This window comes from Dermochelys coriacea, chromosome 2 (genome assembly GCF_009764565.3).
Source record: "Dermochelys coriacea isolate rDerCor1 chromosome 2, rDerCor1.pri.v4, whole genome shotgun sequence".
NCBI classification, from domain to species: domain Eukaryota; kingdom Metazoa; phylum Chordata; order Testudines; family Dermochelyidae; genus Dermochelys; species Dermochelys coriacea.
Window position 1 is genome coordinate 268649643 of NC_050069.1, and position 16354 is coordinate 268665996.

A 16354-nucleotide genomic window follows, 5' to 3' on the forward strand; every position below is an offset into this window, starting at 1 on the left:
AGGAGGAGGATCTGAGCTCTGTCCCCAGTGCTGCTGTGAAGTTCTGCGTGGCCATGATAGGCAGCACAATGAAGGTCTAGGCAGTTGCAGGCTCCTTGCAGTATTTTAGTATCCAACATATTGCAGATGAAAAAACAAATGCAACAAATAATGAATTCGTATCTATTAGCAGGTGCTATGCTGAGAAACTGACTGCGTGCCAAGACCCCAGAGAAGGGTTAGCTAATCACGTGACACACTCAAAGTAGCACGTTCAACCAGCAGGCTTAATTAAATTCCATCCCAATCATTGATGCTTTGCACATTGAGTAACTGTGTTTATGTAGCTGTGCGACGAGAGGCGAAGAGATGCAAATTCTGAGACTCCAAGTGCTCCAACCTGATCAGATCTGTCCAGTGGTAGCTCCCATGTCACAAAATACTCATCTTTAGGCCAGTTTCTCCTTACCAATTCCCCCCCCCCATTTAACTGAACATGGTGAAGGTACTAGGTTAATATCCCTTAAGACTGAACTCCCTTCTGTGTGCACAGGACAAGTACAGCCTGGACAGCTTCAGTGGAAGGTTCATACATTTTAAGGCTGAGGGGACCACTGTGATAATCTGGTCTGTCCTCCTTTATAACACAGGCCAGAGACTCTCACCCAGCAAGCCCCCTAACCTCTCACACACTCACTTTGCCAATCAGTTCAAACCTATGGTGAGCTGTGGTGGTGGATTCTGAGATGGGGAAACCCAGACACCCCCCAGCCTGCTTCCCACAGACCACTAGACTGGATTCAAAGCCAGGCCCTAGAAGGGGAAGGTGCCGCCATCTGGAACCAGTCCTTGAAGCCATCCAGTCTGCCGTTGCTGCAAGGTTTCGTTTGTGTTGGTGAGAAGGGAAAGAAAGCAAATGAAGCAGCTCAAAGCCAGAGCAGGGGGTTTGGAAAAGACATCTGGGCGGTGCTGGAACAGGTCTGATCCTTGCACTCCTTTCTCTCCGCTGAGCCAAACTCCCATCACGCAGGAGCAAGCCCATGGGATGTAACAGTGATCAGGAAGGCTGCTGATCTGCAGAGCAGTCAGGAGAAGGGGGCCATCTCCCATTCACAGCTCCTTACCCAGCCAACTTAGGCAGCTGATGGAGCTGGGAAGCAATGGGTCCAGCCAGGGGAGGTGGGGAAAACAGAAGATTGGATTATACTGATGGTTGATAGTCCCCCAGCCTCACAAATCCAGATGTCAAATGGCCCATATATTAGTGCTGCTAAGTTTCTCTCATATTTCTCAAGATGTGGCCAATGTCTTCCACCCTGGAGTGGGGAAATGAATGGCTCCTTCATTTCTCTAGGGGATCCCTCAGGACCTCTCCTCCCTGCCCCCTGTGAACCATTCAGCTCAGCGGGTTAGTGCATAGCCCTAATGACAGGGAGATTAATGGCTATGGACCCAGGAAGGCCAGCTGTGGTTGAGAGGGGTGAGAGATAAGGAGAGTTGGGTTCTTGTCCCAACTCTGATACTGGCCTCTCAGCATGACCTTGGGTAAGTCACTTGGCTTCTCTCTGTTTCTGATTTTCCCCCTCTGAAACATAAGGCAATATCATTCCAACTGTGGGAAAGTGCTTTTGAGCTCTAGAGCAAACCCCCATGGACTGAAATCTAGCAGTGCTGTTCCAATATCAGCCAGAGGGGTCACTGCACTTTCTAGCCTCAAATAGCTGCACTGCACAGTGTTACTGTGCGCTGTCAATCAAGTGCCAGGATCCACCCCAGAAAGGGCTACATTTCAGTGGTGGGTGAAGTGATCCATGTATATCCATCCCCTTCTTCTCAGGGGTGCTGTGGGAGTGTGTGCCAAGTGCTTTGAGATCCCCAAAGAAGGGAGCTATAGAAGAGTGAGCATCATTCTCTGTCCTACCCAAAGGTTCAGATCGTTAGAAGAGCTAGATTAATCGCAGTAAACGCTGTAGCTCACCCTTGTCCTCCTCTCCTATTGTCAACCGCTCTCTGCGGCGGTCTCTCATTGAGTCTTGTCTAAAGCACTGTACACACTCTGGTGCTGTGGCTGCACTTGTACTATCTGCGATCAGTGCTGCCCAGGGCTCCAGAGACTTTGGCTTGTGACTCAGTGCTCACTTTCAGGTGTGAATCAGGGGATGGGAAGAGGAGACCTACAGATAACAGGTTAGTTTTAGTCCCAATGGTGGCATTCTCCGCAGCCATGTCCTAACCTTACAACACCTTCCTACCGAGAGGCAAAGGGGAAGCTCTGGGTGAGCATCTGTCCTGTACTTGCCCTTAGCTGGGCATGCTCTGCAGCTTGCTTCTTTGGCTCCCTTTTTGATAGGGAGTAAGGAGCTCGGTGGTGCCCCTGGTCAGGCACAGAGAGGAAGCACAGCCTCCGGAGGATACAGCAGGGTGCAAACCCATTGAGCCTAGGTGGACAGGCCAAGAGTAGCCTCCTGAAGTAAGACACCTTTGCTGGGAAATTGGAGGGGGGCATGCAGGAGCTCTCAGGCACCCTGCCCTTGGCTGTGTCCCGTCTGGCTGCCTCCTGCTCCCATGCTGCTGCATCAGCACCACTCTCTCCCCAAGGCATCCTGCTTGCTCTGAGCAGGGGGCACTGGGAAAATGGGAGAGAGAGGGAGGAACCAGAGGGAGGTCAGAGAAAGGGCGTGGGGGCAAAATGCTCTCTGGATTTCAGGGATCAGTGACCCACATCATCCCAGAAATGGAGGGGCAGGACCCTGCAATGTCCCACACATGGTGACACAAGGTCCCTCAATATCTTGCACTCAGAGGGCCCCACAAAGTCCTACGGTTGGGGGCACAGTGTTCCACACACAGAGGGTCCCACAATATCTTGCAGTTCAGGGCATGGTGCCCACAATGCCCCACATTTGGGGGTGCTGGGTCCCACAGCATCTCCCGTGTCATGAGTCAGCTCAGCCTCTCCCATTTCAGGGCTTTGTGTTGCCCGTTTGAGGGCTTGAGACCCCTATTTCCATATACAACACCCAGGGCTCAGAGTCCCCCCCCATGCCCTTGGGGACTTTGTCCTTTTCTCAGGATCCACCCTCTATGACAAAGCCAGCGAGGTCCCGAGACATGGGATAGGGTTTGCCCCAGACAGAGCCTCAGAACCTCACAGGTCCCACTGCACTTTGCTGGAGAGAGTGACACACAGAGACGCACACAAACAAGCCATGTCACCCTGCCATCCAGGCCAGCACAGCCCTCCCACGTGAGCATGGACACGACAGAAGGAGGGCAGGGTAAGAAGCCGAAATGAGCAACAGGGGGGAGACACTGACTGGACTGGCTGGCAGCAGCTGTGGCACTGATGGAGGCTGCTTCAGAGTGCGAGGTGCAGGCCGAGCAGGGGGTCCCGCTCCAGCAGGGCGAGCTCCCAGAGCCTGTGCAGATCAGGGGCCTCACTCAGTGTCAGGGAACAGGGGTGGGGAAATGGGGATTTCTCCCCACTCCCTCCATCGCTGTGCTGGGTTTTGCCCCAGGAGAGGGGCCGCTCTCGGCACTGCCAATGAGAAGGCAGGAGGAAGAGCAGGACGTTCCACCTGGTGGCTTCACTCGGGCTTATGGCTGCCACCTCTGAGGTACGAAGTACCGAGAGATCTGGGATAGTCCCGAGCCCACAACACTGGCTGGCTGGCTGCAGTGGGTGCTGAGCACCCTTCCACACAGCCCAGGGCAGTCCTGGGAAAATCTCAGCAGGTGGCAGCCCCACTCAGACTCATGTCTGTGTAAGGGTCCCCAGAGTGAGTCCATGGCCCTGGCCTGCTGGACAGCCCCCCTGGAGCCAGTAACCACCTCTGGCAAACCCTTTCTCTGCCCCCCTGGCAGGGCCCTGAACTCTGCATTCCCTCCCCGCGGCCCCTCCATGGTGCTGGCTCCCTCCTTACTGCATGAACCTCGGACATCTTCAGCCCCTGCACTCCCTCTCCTCAAACCTGAATCTGCTCCTGGCTGCAACCCTCTGTCCTGCCCCGCAGGCTCCTGCCCAGGCTCCCAACACTCATGGGTGGGGTTACAGTACGTGCCATGTTGCCACGTCCTGCTGGGCAGCCTATCACAGGGGCCTGGGAGTCACCTACACCTCTGCTCCCCTCTGCACTGCTCCCAGGGCCAGGCCTGTGCAGATGGGCAAGGGGGTTTCACCACAGCCCCATCAAGTGCCAGCCTATTGGCACCACTAGCCATAGGCCCCCCAATCTCTGTGCCATGGCTCTGCATGTGCGCTCTGAAGCAGCCCCTGGCCAGCGCAGGCTGTGGGGAGGGGGAGGCATGCAGAAGAGGGAGACATGAAGAAGACGAGTTACCTGACAGATAATGTTATCATAGTAAGCCAATGCACGGGCATGAGGGGAGAGGTTACATGGGGTGTTGCAAAGTTTCCTTACATTTGGATGGGAGCCCTCAGCAATCGTGGACAGGGAAAAGTTATCATTGTGGAGCTCAGATGGCGTTCGGTACCTGCCAGCAGGGAGAGGAGACACAAACGGAGAGAGGTCAGCAGCCTGGTGATCAATCGTACAGTCAATTGCTCGGCCACATTTCGGTTAGGAAATATACTCAAGAGACCAAATAACACACTGATTAGTATGGTACAGGGAAAAGGTTCTATGGGATATGGGCCCCAGAAGAGCCGTCCCATGCAGCGACGCTCCATTCACCTTACGGCGAAGGCGGGCTGCCCAAAGCCATGCCCTGAAGCCAGCCTTTCATACCCTATTTGTTTACTAAGAAAAGGTACCTCATCCATCATTCAGTCAGTCAGCTTTCGCCATGTTTGTGCTGGTAGCCTGGTGTGCCCCATGTATTCCAGGTGGGGACGTACCCTTAGCTTTGTGTCGCATACGTACATTACAGGTGCTATGGGGGATGAAAGCACCACCGTGGTCTGTGTGGACAGCTCCTTTCCTGTTGTTCTGAAGACATAATCAGCTGTCCTGATACCGACAGTTTGCCTATCTAGTCAAGCCAAGGCCTACCTCAGCCAATGCAAAGAATTATGGGATACTTAGCATCAATGTTCAGGATTATGATGCAGGGGCAGGCCAAGTGGGCCTCCATAAGTACAGTATGTATATTTAAATGCTTGGGATATAGATACTGTGGGAAGAATTATAAGGATAATACATATGTACGTGCTAGCCAGTGGCTATTAGTCAAAAGGCCCCACGAGCACAGTCACGACACAGCGAGGAGCACATGCTGAGCCAATCGACCCTCCCCTCCAACGCCTAGCTCCCAGTACTCCTGCCCTGGCCTTCCACCCACCTCATCTCCAGCATCTTCCCAGAGGCCTTTGCTTCATGCACGCTAGGTAGGACAGAGTGACAGCACTGTCCAGCGAGGAGGCGTCTCATGCCAGGGACACCCCCCTAACAGCAGGGAGTGGGACAGCTGTCACAGGCAGCGCCGGAGATGGGGCCATGCTAGTGCCCTCTCCAGGAGTCCCCACATGCTGCCCATGTGGACCTTCACTACGGTCACACTCACACATACTGGCCTGTGCACACAGCTACACTGGTATATGAACAAATGCATGCACACTCTCACACATTGGTGCATACACACACAAACACACACACTCATCTGCACCCTTACCTCTATTCCCATTTCCACACATTCATTTGCCTGGCACACTTCGAAACCAGCCTGCATGCCCGTATGGTCACCCCCATACTACATTAATTTGAACGCATCGCTGCACTTGCATGCACACACTAGTGTCCCCACACACGCTATGCTGCATGCACAGCTCCACCGATTAGACCAGGAGTGCACGTGCGTGCACCTATACCTGCTCATGGGCACTGTAACGGGTACACTGGCTCTTTAAGCCTAGAAAGGCCCTGAAGGGAAAACCCTGGACACTCTCCTTTTCAGGGCCCAGGACAGGGTGGGGCAGGCCAGCTGGAAGGAGAGCTCAGCAGAAGGGCAGTAGATCTGCTGCCTGCCTTCTCCCTCAAAACAGCGGGCGGTGGGCAGCAGGCGGAGGCCAGAAGGCCAAGCTCCGGCTAGAAAGGGCTGGGGGGGGTTGCTTTGTGCGGAGCAGACGGGGGCAGAAGAGCCAGAGCTGAGTGTGACCCTTTGTGTTGTGGCCTTCAAATTGTTTTGAATAGTTTCTGTGGGGGGGGGAGGGGTGGGGAGCTGTTAGCCATGAGAAAGACTGTGGAGATCTTTAGGGGAAACAGAGGCAGGCTGCTGCAAAACTGCCTCTGGACACACGGTGGGGTACTCAACAGGCAGCTGCCCTGATATAGGCAAATGTCCCCCCACCCCTCACTACACACTCTTCCATGGACACTGGTGTGCAACCCTCCCCCCAAAGGCACTAGCACACTCTCTCCATGCCTGCTATGCCACCCCTCACTAGCATGCACACACCCCTCTCTCGTGCATACCCCTCCATGCACATTCACACAGGTCAGGCGAAGCGGCCGGGGTGAAGCTGCTGAACTGATGGCCAGCATCCTTCCCCCGCGCCCCGCCCCCCCGGTGACCTGAGGCCCAGGCGATGGTGACTGGTGGAATCCGTCCCTCCGGGTTGTCCCCAGAGGCTCCTGGCCCTGGGAACGGACAAAACACCATCTGCTGCTGCCAGGCTAAGAAGCCCCATGCAGAGCAGCAGCTGCCGAGGGCTTTGCAAAGCTCTTTCCGTCGCCTCCCCGGAGGAGGGGCCGAAGGGATGCCCGCTTTGTGGCTGTGCATTCAGGCAGGGCCCGGGGCCTGACTCGTTTGCATTCGTGCTGGTGAATGAGAGAAAAGTGCTGCAAGCATGTGCTGACCCGCAGGCTGGTCTCATGACCCCCCAATCATTCAGCGGGAGAGTCCAAGGCAGTTCCCAGGCTGCCCAGGCATGGATCAGAGGGGCAGCAGCTAGGCACCGATCCCGGCAGCTGGGCTCCCTTAGAGCTTGGATTTAGATCTGAAAGGAGCAGCTCCAATTTACAAAGCCTCTTTCATCCCAATGAGAATCCCAAGCTCTGAATGGGCACCAGTCAGCCAGCCAGCTCCCTGCAATGGGGAGAGGGGATACCGTTCCCCAGGGTCACCCCCACTATGCCACCTCCACCCACCTCTGCATCAGGGCCTCATCCAAAAGGGCCGCAGAGGGTGGGTGCATCTATGCATGGAGCCAAGTGCAGGCTGGCAAGCATGTGTGAGCTTGTGCCTTTCGGCTACTTTGTGGACAGTGTCAGAAACCCAGGGGCCTGGCTCATCTCTGCTCATTAATAACCCTGGGTCCCATTGTGCAGGGGCTGGGTTGAGAACTCGAGTGTCCTGGCTAAATTCAAATGGAAGAAATGTATATCCCGCTCCTCTTAATCTCCTCTTGTGTTTCAAGCCAAGAGTCAGCATGGCTGAGGGGTTAGCTCACAAGACTACGGAGCTAGGAAATCATGCGGATTAAACCTTGCTCTGAAAATGACCCTCTTCATAGCTTTAAGGTAAATCATGTCCCCTCAATGCCTCAGTTTCCCCATCTGTAAAATGGGAATAATCTTTAATGATCTCAGTGATGGGGGTTACAAAAAATGGTTACTGCTTGTGAAGTGCTCTGAAGATGTAAAGAGTGCTAATGAACCGCCAAGGATTGTGATTCACTCGCTGCTGAATTCTTCACTGAGCTACACTGTTGTGCCATGTTGCTCTGCGCTGTTAACAGCTACTCAGCATCACTCCAGAGCTGGCTGCATTTCTGGGGGGGCTGAAGCAATTAACATGTCCTGTGCATTGCAGAGTTTGCTGGGCTCTTTGGGACAAAAAGCTAACAAAGTCTAGCCCTGGCGGAATGCGAGAGAAGAGTCTGCATGATCGTGCAGGGTGCACCCACCATGGAGGGAGAGGGCCTATGAACAGGCTGCAGGGGCTGCGGGGCACCAGCTGGAGCAATGGGATGAAATTAAGAAAGGGAAAAAATGAGGCCGAGTGTTAGGAGAGATTTCAGAGTAGCAGCCGTGTTAGTCTGTATTCGCAAAAAGAAAAGGAGTACTTGTGGCACCTTAGAGACTAACACATTTATTTGAGCATAAGCTTTCGTGAGCTACAGCTAGGCGTGACTGGGCTGTGGAATAGGCTCCCGGGGGAAGTCAGGTGAGCCCCCCATCACTTGGGACATTCAAACCAGGGAGTGCAAAGCACTTCCTAATAAAGACACTAGGCACTTTACAAACATTAATTAACCACTCGTTAGGGAGCCCTTCTGCCTGGCCCAGGGGGATGGGAATCTATCTGAGCTCAGGTTTCAGAGTAGCAGCCATCTGTATCTGCAAAAAGAACAGGAGTACTTGTGGCACCTTAGAGATAATTGTGGCACCTAACAAATTTATTAGAGCATAAGCTTTCGTGAGCTACCGCTCACTTCACAAGTACTCCTGTTCTTTTTCTAGCTGAGCTCGTCCATCACGGGCATCTATGAGCCTTTGCACTCCAGCACCATGCTGCTTAGGGGTATAATCAGAGGTTGACAAAGCCAACAGATGAATGCTCACGGGATGGGGGGGTGACTCCAGCAGCTGGCTCAGTCTGTTCCTCTCCAGTCTCTTCAGGGCAGAGAGTAACATGCACCTACAGTCTGGGCATGCAAAGGCAAAGCTCAGTTGGGTCTCTCTTGAGGAGCTGGGATCATTTTTGGGGAGGCTGTTTTCCTGAGCTCCAGAACTCACTGGGGCTGGGGAAGTGGTAAGGCTGCCCCATCCCTTTACCCTGCTAACACAAGCTGAGAGCCACCCCTAACAGATGTATGGCTTGGAACACAGCCCTTTGCCCAAGAGACAAGTAGCAAGTGGCAGTGTGGGCTTCAAGTCTGAGCCCAACAATGGGAATCAGGAACTCCTGGGTTCTAAGCCCAGTGACGACACAAACTGCTGCAGAAGTGTCTTTGCTGCCTTGTGCCTCAGTTTCTCCATCTTTAACATTGGGAATCATAGATCTTAAAGTCAGATGGGCTCATCTTTATCTCATCTCCTGCATAATTTAGACCAGAGAAGTTTAATAACCTCCAACTCCCATGGGGGTCATGCACATTAATTAGTTAATGTTGATAAAGAATGTTAAATTATTAAAAATGTTGCAGGGTAACAATGATGAATGACATTTCCATAAAGCCTTGCAGCTCAAGACTCCAAAGCGCCCACTCACTGAAATGCAGCCACCTCTGGGGTGGGCGGCATCAGCTGATGAACAGCACACAGCAACACTATCCAACAGCCTGGCACAAGATGTGAAGAATATTTTCTCCAGTTAACACTGCCAGAGGATTTAGAGAGGCAGAATCTAATTATCTAGACTGGATTCCGATTAGGACACTGGAGGTCACACCCCAACTCTTCCAAAAAATGCCAAGGGATTTTCAACAGTCACAAATTTCATGGCTGTTTCATGGCTGATTCAAAAGATGGCACCTCCCGCAGCATAGCACCCTCTAGCACCAGACAGGGCATTGCTTCAGTACTAACAGCAGTAAGTACACCACCTTTTGACTCACCCACACCACTGGGGTTTCTCTGGGAGGTTTCCCACCCAGACTCTGCTTATTGGCAGAGATCTCAGCCTGCTGAGATGTTAACAAGCCCAAGCCAGAGGGCATCAGAGACACCCCACGACCCCTCCTGCCTGATCCCAATGCCCTCCCTGCTGAGGCTGTTCACACTGAGGGGGAAGAGCCTGCTCCTGTGGCTCGCTTGCTGCTACGCACGTCTGGGATTTCACCCAGCAAATTTACTAGCTGACGAGAATAACAGCGATGGACGAAACTGTTCCAGCTCACCGGTCAGACAGCCCTCTGCCCAATGCGCCGGCTCCCTGCATAACTCACGGGCTTTGGCAGGGATTCCGCAGGGCTCTGGAGTGTGAAGCTATGCCAGGCAGGAGCCCAATGCTGCGTCTCATGGGGCTGTCCCATTACTCAGCACCACTACCAACCCAGCCACTTCCTCCTGCACCATGGGGAATGCCTTGGTGGGTGGATGAATGCATGTCTCAGGGGAAACAGTACAAGGGCCAGCAGCTGGGACTGGGGCTCTGGGGACCTCCCTACCCCCTGCTGTGCGACACCATTCCCGATAGACTCCTGATGGGACAGGGGCTCTGGGGACCTCCCTACCCCCTGCTGTGTGACACCATTCCCGATAGACTCCTGATGGGACAGGGGCTCTGGGGACCTCCCTACCCTCTGCTGTGCGACACCATTCCCGATAGACTCCTGATGGGACAGGGGCTCTGGGGACCTCCCTACCCCCTGCTGTGCGACACCATTCCCGATAGACTCTTGATGGGACAGGGGCTCTGGGGACCTCCCTACCCCCTGCTGTGCGACACCATTCCCGATAGACTCCTGATGGGACAGGGGCTCTGGGGACCTCCCTACCCCCTGCTGTGCGACACCATTCCCGACAGACTCCTGATGGGACAGGGGCTCTGGGGACCTCCCTACCCCCTGCTGTGTGACACCATTCCCGACAGACTCCTGAGGGGACACGGGCTCTGGGGACCTCCCTATACCCTGCTGTGTGATACCATTGTGATGTTGCACTCCATATGTTTATGGAAATATGCTTATGAGTGTGAATATGATGTAACTGGAATATGCTTTATGCAAAAAATCCCTTGTAAGGTATCATTACAAAGCTTATAATCTACTGAGTGTGTTCAACCTATTTGTATGAATGTATCTTCCTTGTATCTGAAGCTGGAAATATGAAGTATTACTCTAAGGTCCTACTGTAATTATGCAAAGTGTAGGCCATTAATGGTGGCTTGGAATCTTGATGGCTCCCATTGACTAGGACAACTGGTTGTGAATGGGTTTATTTACCTGCAAGCCTTCCTGCGTACATGAGGTGGATAAAGAAGAATGAGGTCTTTCAGTGACATGTGATCATGTCACATGATACTGGAATCCATCTTAAACCTGATGCTTTTCCATTTAGAAGGAGGGGTGGGGACCCAGAGAGAGACAAAAGATTCCTGCCTTGGGCCAAAGCTATAAAAGGGGGTGGAATAGAACAAAGGAGGCTGCAGTCATGTGAAATCCCCTAGTTACCACCTGAGCTGGAACTAACAAGGACTGTACCAGGGGAAAGGATTGGGCCCAGACTAAGAAGGAGTCTAGTCCGTGAAAGAAGCTTATTGGAACATCTCTGATGGTGAGATTTTACCAGTAATCAGTTTCTTAATGTATTAGGCATAGACTTGCGTGGTTTTTTTTTTTATTTTGTTTGGTAACTTTCTTTGTTCTGTCTGTTATTACTTGAAAACACTTAAATCATACTTTTCATACTTAATAAAATCACTTTTGTTTATTAACAAACCCAGAGTAAGTGATTAACATCTGGGGGAGCAAACAGCTGTGCATATCTCTCAGTGTTATAGAGGACGAACAATTTATGAGTTTACCCTGTATAAGCTTTATACAGAGTAGAATGGATTTATCTGGGGTTTGGATCCCATTGGGAGCTGGGTGTCTGGGTACTGGAGATAGGTAACCTGCTGAGTGGCTTTCAGTTAAAGCCTGCAGCTTTGGGACCCTGGTTCAGACCTGGGTCTGTGTTGCAGCAGGCTTGTGTGTCTGGCTCAACAAGGCAGGGTTCTGGAGTCCCAAGCTGGCAGGGAAAACTGGCTTAGAGGTAATTTCAGCACATCAGTCCCAAGGGGGTATCTGTGACCGAACCTGTCACAACCATTTCTGATAGACTCCTGATGGAACAGGGGCTCTGGGGAGCTCCCTACACCCTGCTGTGCAACACCATTCCCGACAGTCCTGCTAGGGGAGTCTGCCAGTAACTGTGAGCTCCTCCCTCCTTCCAGTGACACCTGCTTGAAGGTTCAGAACTCTCTTTCCTCTCAAAGCTCCTTGACTCCAGTCCAGATGTAAGGACAGGATTTTATAATTGTACTATAAGAATTGATGTAAACTTTGATTTCATTCTGCCAGCCACCCTTTTTAAATAACAGAAAGGAATGACTGTCTGAGACTGGGATCCTGTTTCCCATATGCATTACAATTAGGACCTGTTATAAAGTTTAGTAAGTAAGAGATAGGATTTTGTATTGTATGATAAATAGATCAGAGAAATGTTGAAGGCCTGAGCCACAAAGTAAACTGTTTTGACCACAAGATTTAGTGAAGTTTAATTTACAATGTATTCTGCTGAATATAAAATACTGTTGTCTTCTCTGTGAGAGATTGTTTGTGTGAATGAGGAATGCATGCATCAGGAAAAGATAAGGTGTGAAAGCCATCACAAATGTCCAGATGGTCAAGAAAAGCGAGAGACTTGAAAACACCAGGAGACAATCAGAAAACATCCATTGTATCCGATGCTAAACATGTTAGCAGCATTGACAACCTCAGAGGTGATGCAGGCACCCCCGAAGGTGAGACAACAAATAGGGGATAACAATGGGAAGCCCAACAATAACCATCAAATGATAAAAAGAAAAGGAGTACTTGTGGCACCTTAGAGACTAACAAATTTATTAGAGCATAAGCTTTCGTGAGCTACAGCTCACTTCATCGGATGTTATCAAATGATAACAACAGAAAACTCCAAGATTAACACCACTTAAGGACTAATGATTACAGTATGACATTGCAAAATGTGTGGACTCAAATGGGAATTTACAACTATAAAGATGGGGTGTTTTGCCATGGAACTCTGGGTTCAGTCCTGCCAAAACCTCGGAGCATCGGATCGTGACCGACAGAGCCCAGCTCCTCACTCATGTTCAATTTAAATAGCCATTAGATTGACTTGAGCTACAACAGACTGGTAACTATAAAAACATCAACTGGTAGGACTGTGTGCATGTTGTGTATGTGTGTGTGATTGAAAAAGCATAGGCTGTTGTATTTTTAATAAATATGGCATATTTGCCTTCTCTCTTATACAAGATCCCGTGTGCTTCTTATAACACAGATTAGGCTTTCCCAGCTCAAGCACCCCCTTAGCTGGGCTTAGTCAGCACATGCTGTGAGAGCCAGACGCAGGGCAGTGCCCTGCTCTCTGCTCACACTGATCCCTCGCTAGGAAAGGGGTTCCCAGAAGCATGGAAAGTACCAACACCCCAAGAGTTTCCAATGCAGCCCAAACACTGGCTGGCTGCAGGCTGTTCTAGGGGAGTCAGCCACAGGGCTCTGGCCACATTCAAACCTCACATTTTGCCCCGGTCATTTCAACAGGACAGTTTCATTCCTGTCCTAATCTGCAGCACAGTATTGCTATGCCCTGTCCAACCGCGCCTCCGGCCTGCCAGTTCTCCCCCTGGGGCACATGCAGCGCGTCCTTAAGGCTGCCATACTTTGGTGGTTGGGTTTAGTGTGCGAGTGCAGGCTGGTGGCCTGCTGGTGACATACCAGGGGTCGGATGAGATGATCCAGTAGTCCCTTCTGGCCTCGGACTCTATAACTGTCTCTATAACTGCTGTGTCCCACCCCAGAGGTAGCTGCACTTCAACAGCAGGTGCATGGCATGTAGGGACCTTGCTGGATGAAAGGAATGTATACACACATGCCAGTCTTTTGCTCCACTGCTGTGGGTCAGGACGGACACTGGGGACAACTGGGCCAAAGGTGGGAGCAGAGATGGCCTAAAAATAGCCAGCCCTCTTGTTCCACAGCATCACCCCCCAGCTGGCAGAGCCAGGAGGCAGAAATGCTCCGTGGGGGTTGGCAGGCAGTCACTCCTCTTGGACAGCAGGTAGGTGCCCTTCCATTTTTCACTGGCATCCCATGGGCCGGTTGGCATGTGCTCAGGTACCCTCCCACTCCCCATGGATTAGACAAGTGGATGCCCCGCTCCAGGTTAGCTGCATGTGCTCTCCCGACCAGCATACTCCCTGTAAGCTAGCAGACAGGTCATCTCCTGTGGGGACCCAGGTGGGCATGGTACAAGCCAATTAGCACGTGGACCCTCTCCTGTGAGCTGCCAGCTGGGCTCCTTCCCACTACCTCCTGCATCCTGCCAGCCCTCTCCCCATGCGGCTCTCTCCCTGCCCTTCCCGCCGGGTGCCATGCCTGCTCCCCAGGCCACTCACTTGGTCTTGCGCAGCTTGTTGTTCTCAGTCTTGAGCAGGTAGAGCTTCTTGGCGAAGAAGACAGTCATCATGAAGAGCAGCAGGACCACGAGTGCCGCCGAGCCCACGGCCACGCACATCACCTGGAAGTCGGTGATGATGGACTCGCAGCGAATCCCCTTGTGCCAGATGTAATCCTGGGTGTTGCACCTGCAACGGGACCCATGCCACCAGTTAGGGGCCAGCTCAGCAAAAGTCAGCAGGACATGCCGAGAGCTGGCTCAGCCTAGCGGGGGTGGGTAGGAAAGGGGTTTGCAGGATAAGAGAGGGGCAGTCAAAGCAAAGAGGGGCAGTCAAAGCCAATACCACAGGGGGCTCCCTAGGCACCAGGTCACCAAGCAGGAGGGAAGAGTCCCTCAGCCCACAGCACCCAAGGGGACAGAGACAAGCAGCTGAAGGATTTACAGGCCAGACAACGTGGCTGGCTGGGCTAAGCACAGAGATTACCAGTGGCTGAAGGCTGTGAACACCAAGGAGGGCGAGAGATTCTTCGGGGTGCTCCGCAGGGGTCTCCCCAGGAGGAAATAGGATTACACCAAGAAAAGGGGGATGGTGTCTGAGTATCAGGAAATGGTTCCTAATGGCGGGGCGGATGCCTGCAGAAGTGTTGCCTACGGCAGGGGAGATGCCTTTCGTAGCCCCTAAGACCAGCTCAGAGGTGAGGTATGGTGGGAGGGAGTCATGTGCCCCCCACCCCAGATTTAACTGTTTGGCTTGTATTGAGCATGCTCAGTAACATCTGCAGAAGCCACTGCCCTCACTCTGCCCTTACTTATGCCCCCTACACACAAATACACAATCCGTAGGTACGGGGTGACTCTGGACCAGCTTGCTCCAACCCAGATGTCTAAAGTCAGGCATCTCCCTCCACAGTTCGGTCCCTGAAGGAAAGCTGCTCACTGGAGTTAATGGGGGCTCTGGTGCCCAGCCCACGTGCCTGGGTCTGGATGAAAATGCCTCACATTACCAGTGTCTGAGAAACTGTTGGCTGAAGTCTCCCGGAGTGGGAGCCTTTCCTTGCGAGTCACTGATGTGTCGCTCTTTTGTGGCACTACAGACAACTAATAAACACAACGCTCAATGCAATAAACCTCAGCATGCAGCTCAACGGCCTACTGGCTTTCATGCCCAATGGATCCCAGACAACATTGCAGGGTTAACCCATGCACAGCTGGGGGGCTACAAGCAAGGGATTTGGAAAATGAGGCCACAAGGTACCTCCCACAAGGGAGGCTGTTCTAGATGGCCTGAGCTGCAGAGGAGAAATCTCAGGAGTGGTACGAAGCTGGTACTAGATGGACAGAGGGGGCCGGGGTAGCAGAGAGGGGATATCAGTGAAATCAGCTGGAGCAGGTCCTTGGAAGGATGTAGAATCAAGGAGGGCAGGGTGGAGCCGGGTCCTGGAATAAACAGGAGGCCGACGCGGAGGAGTTTAACAATAATAAATAAAACTGTACCCTCCTCTAGACCCTGTGAGGACCTCACAGCACTGTACAAACCTGCAGGAACTGAGCTCACCGCCCCAACCCCCGTGAGATGTTAGCACCCCCACTGCACAAAGAGGAAACGAGGCACACAGAAGTCGCATGGCTTGCCCTGGGGCACACAGCGAGCCTGTGCCAGAGCCTGGCAGAGAACCCAGACAGTCCTGCCTCCGCTGGACAGGGGCGGGGGCAGCGCTCTTCTGTACATGCTTGCTGCAGACGTCGGGGCCCAACAAGCTGGGAAAGCTGTGAGCAGTGGAGGCAAAAGGGAGCTCTGGGGCAAGAGAGCAAGGACAGGCCTGGAGAATGGACTGCAGGGGTGCTCTTGCACCAGCCAAGGGAGATGGTCTAGGGCAGGGGTGAGCAAACATATTTGCCTGTGAGCCATATCGGGATATGGAAATTGTCCGGTGGGCCATTAATGCTCACAAAATTGGGGGTTAAGCTATAGGTGGGGATGAGGGCTCTGGCTGGTGGTGCGGGCTCTGGGGTGGGGCCAGAAATGAGGGGTTCAGAGTGCAGGAGGGGGTTCCAGACTGGGGAAGGAGGTTGCGGTGTGGGGGAGGACGCTCCAGGCTGGGGCTGCAGGGCTGAGAGTGTGGGAGGGGTCTCTGGGCTGGAGCAGGGGCTTGGGGTGCAATGGGGGGTGGGGGCTCCAGCTGGGGGTGCAGACTCGGGGTTGGGGCCGGGGTTGATGGGGTTGGGGTGCAGGAGGATGCTCCAGCCTGGGGTTCGGTGGGCTGGAGGGGGATCAGGGCTGGGGCAGGGAGTTGGGGCATGGGAGG

The 16354-nt window shown here is 53.0% G+C and overlaps 1 protein-coding gene across 1 annotated transcript in view; it reads right to left on the reverse strand.

Annotated features, from left to right (window-relative positions):
- Nucleotides 1-4139: 4139 nt before the first annotated feature.
- The window catches only part of CSPG5 (chondroitin sulfate proteoglycan 5), a 29396-nt gene continuing 17181 nt past the window's right edge, over nucleotides 4140-16354 (reverse strand). Inside the window, exons 3-4 of the mRNA XM_043509803.1 lie at nucleotides 14047-14235; nucleotides 4140-4473 (exon numbers count right to left, since the gene is read on the reverse strand). Of these exons, the coding sequence (XP_043365738.1) occupies nucleotides 4155-4473; nucleotides 14047-14235 (508 nt within the window). The 3' untranslated portion in view covers nucleotides 4140-4154. The remainder of the gene's footprint in view (nucleotides 4474-14046; nucleotides 14236-16354) is intronic.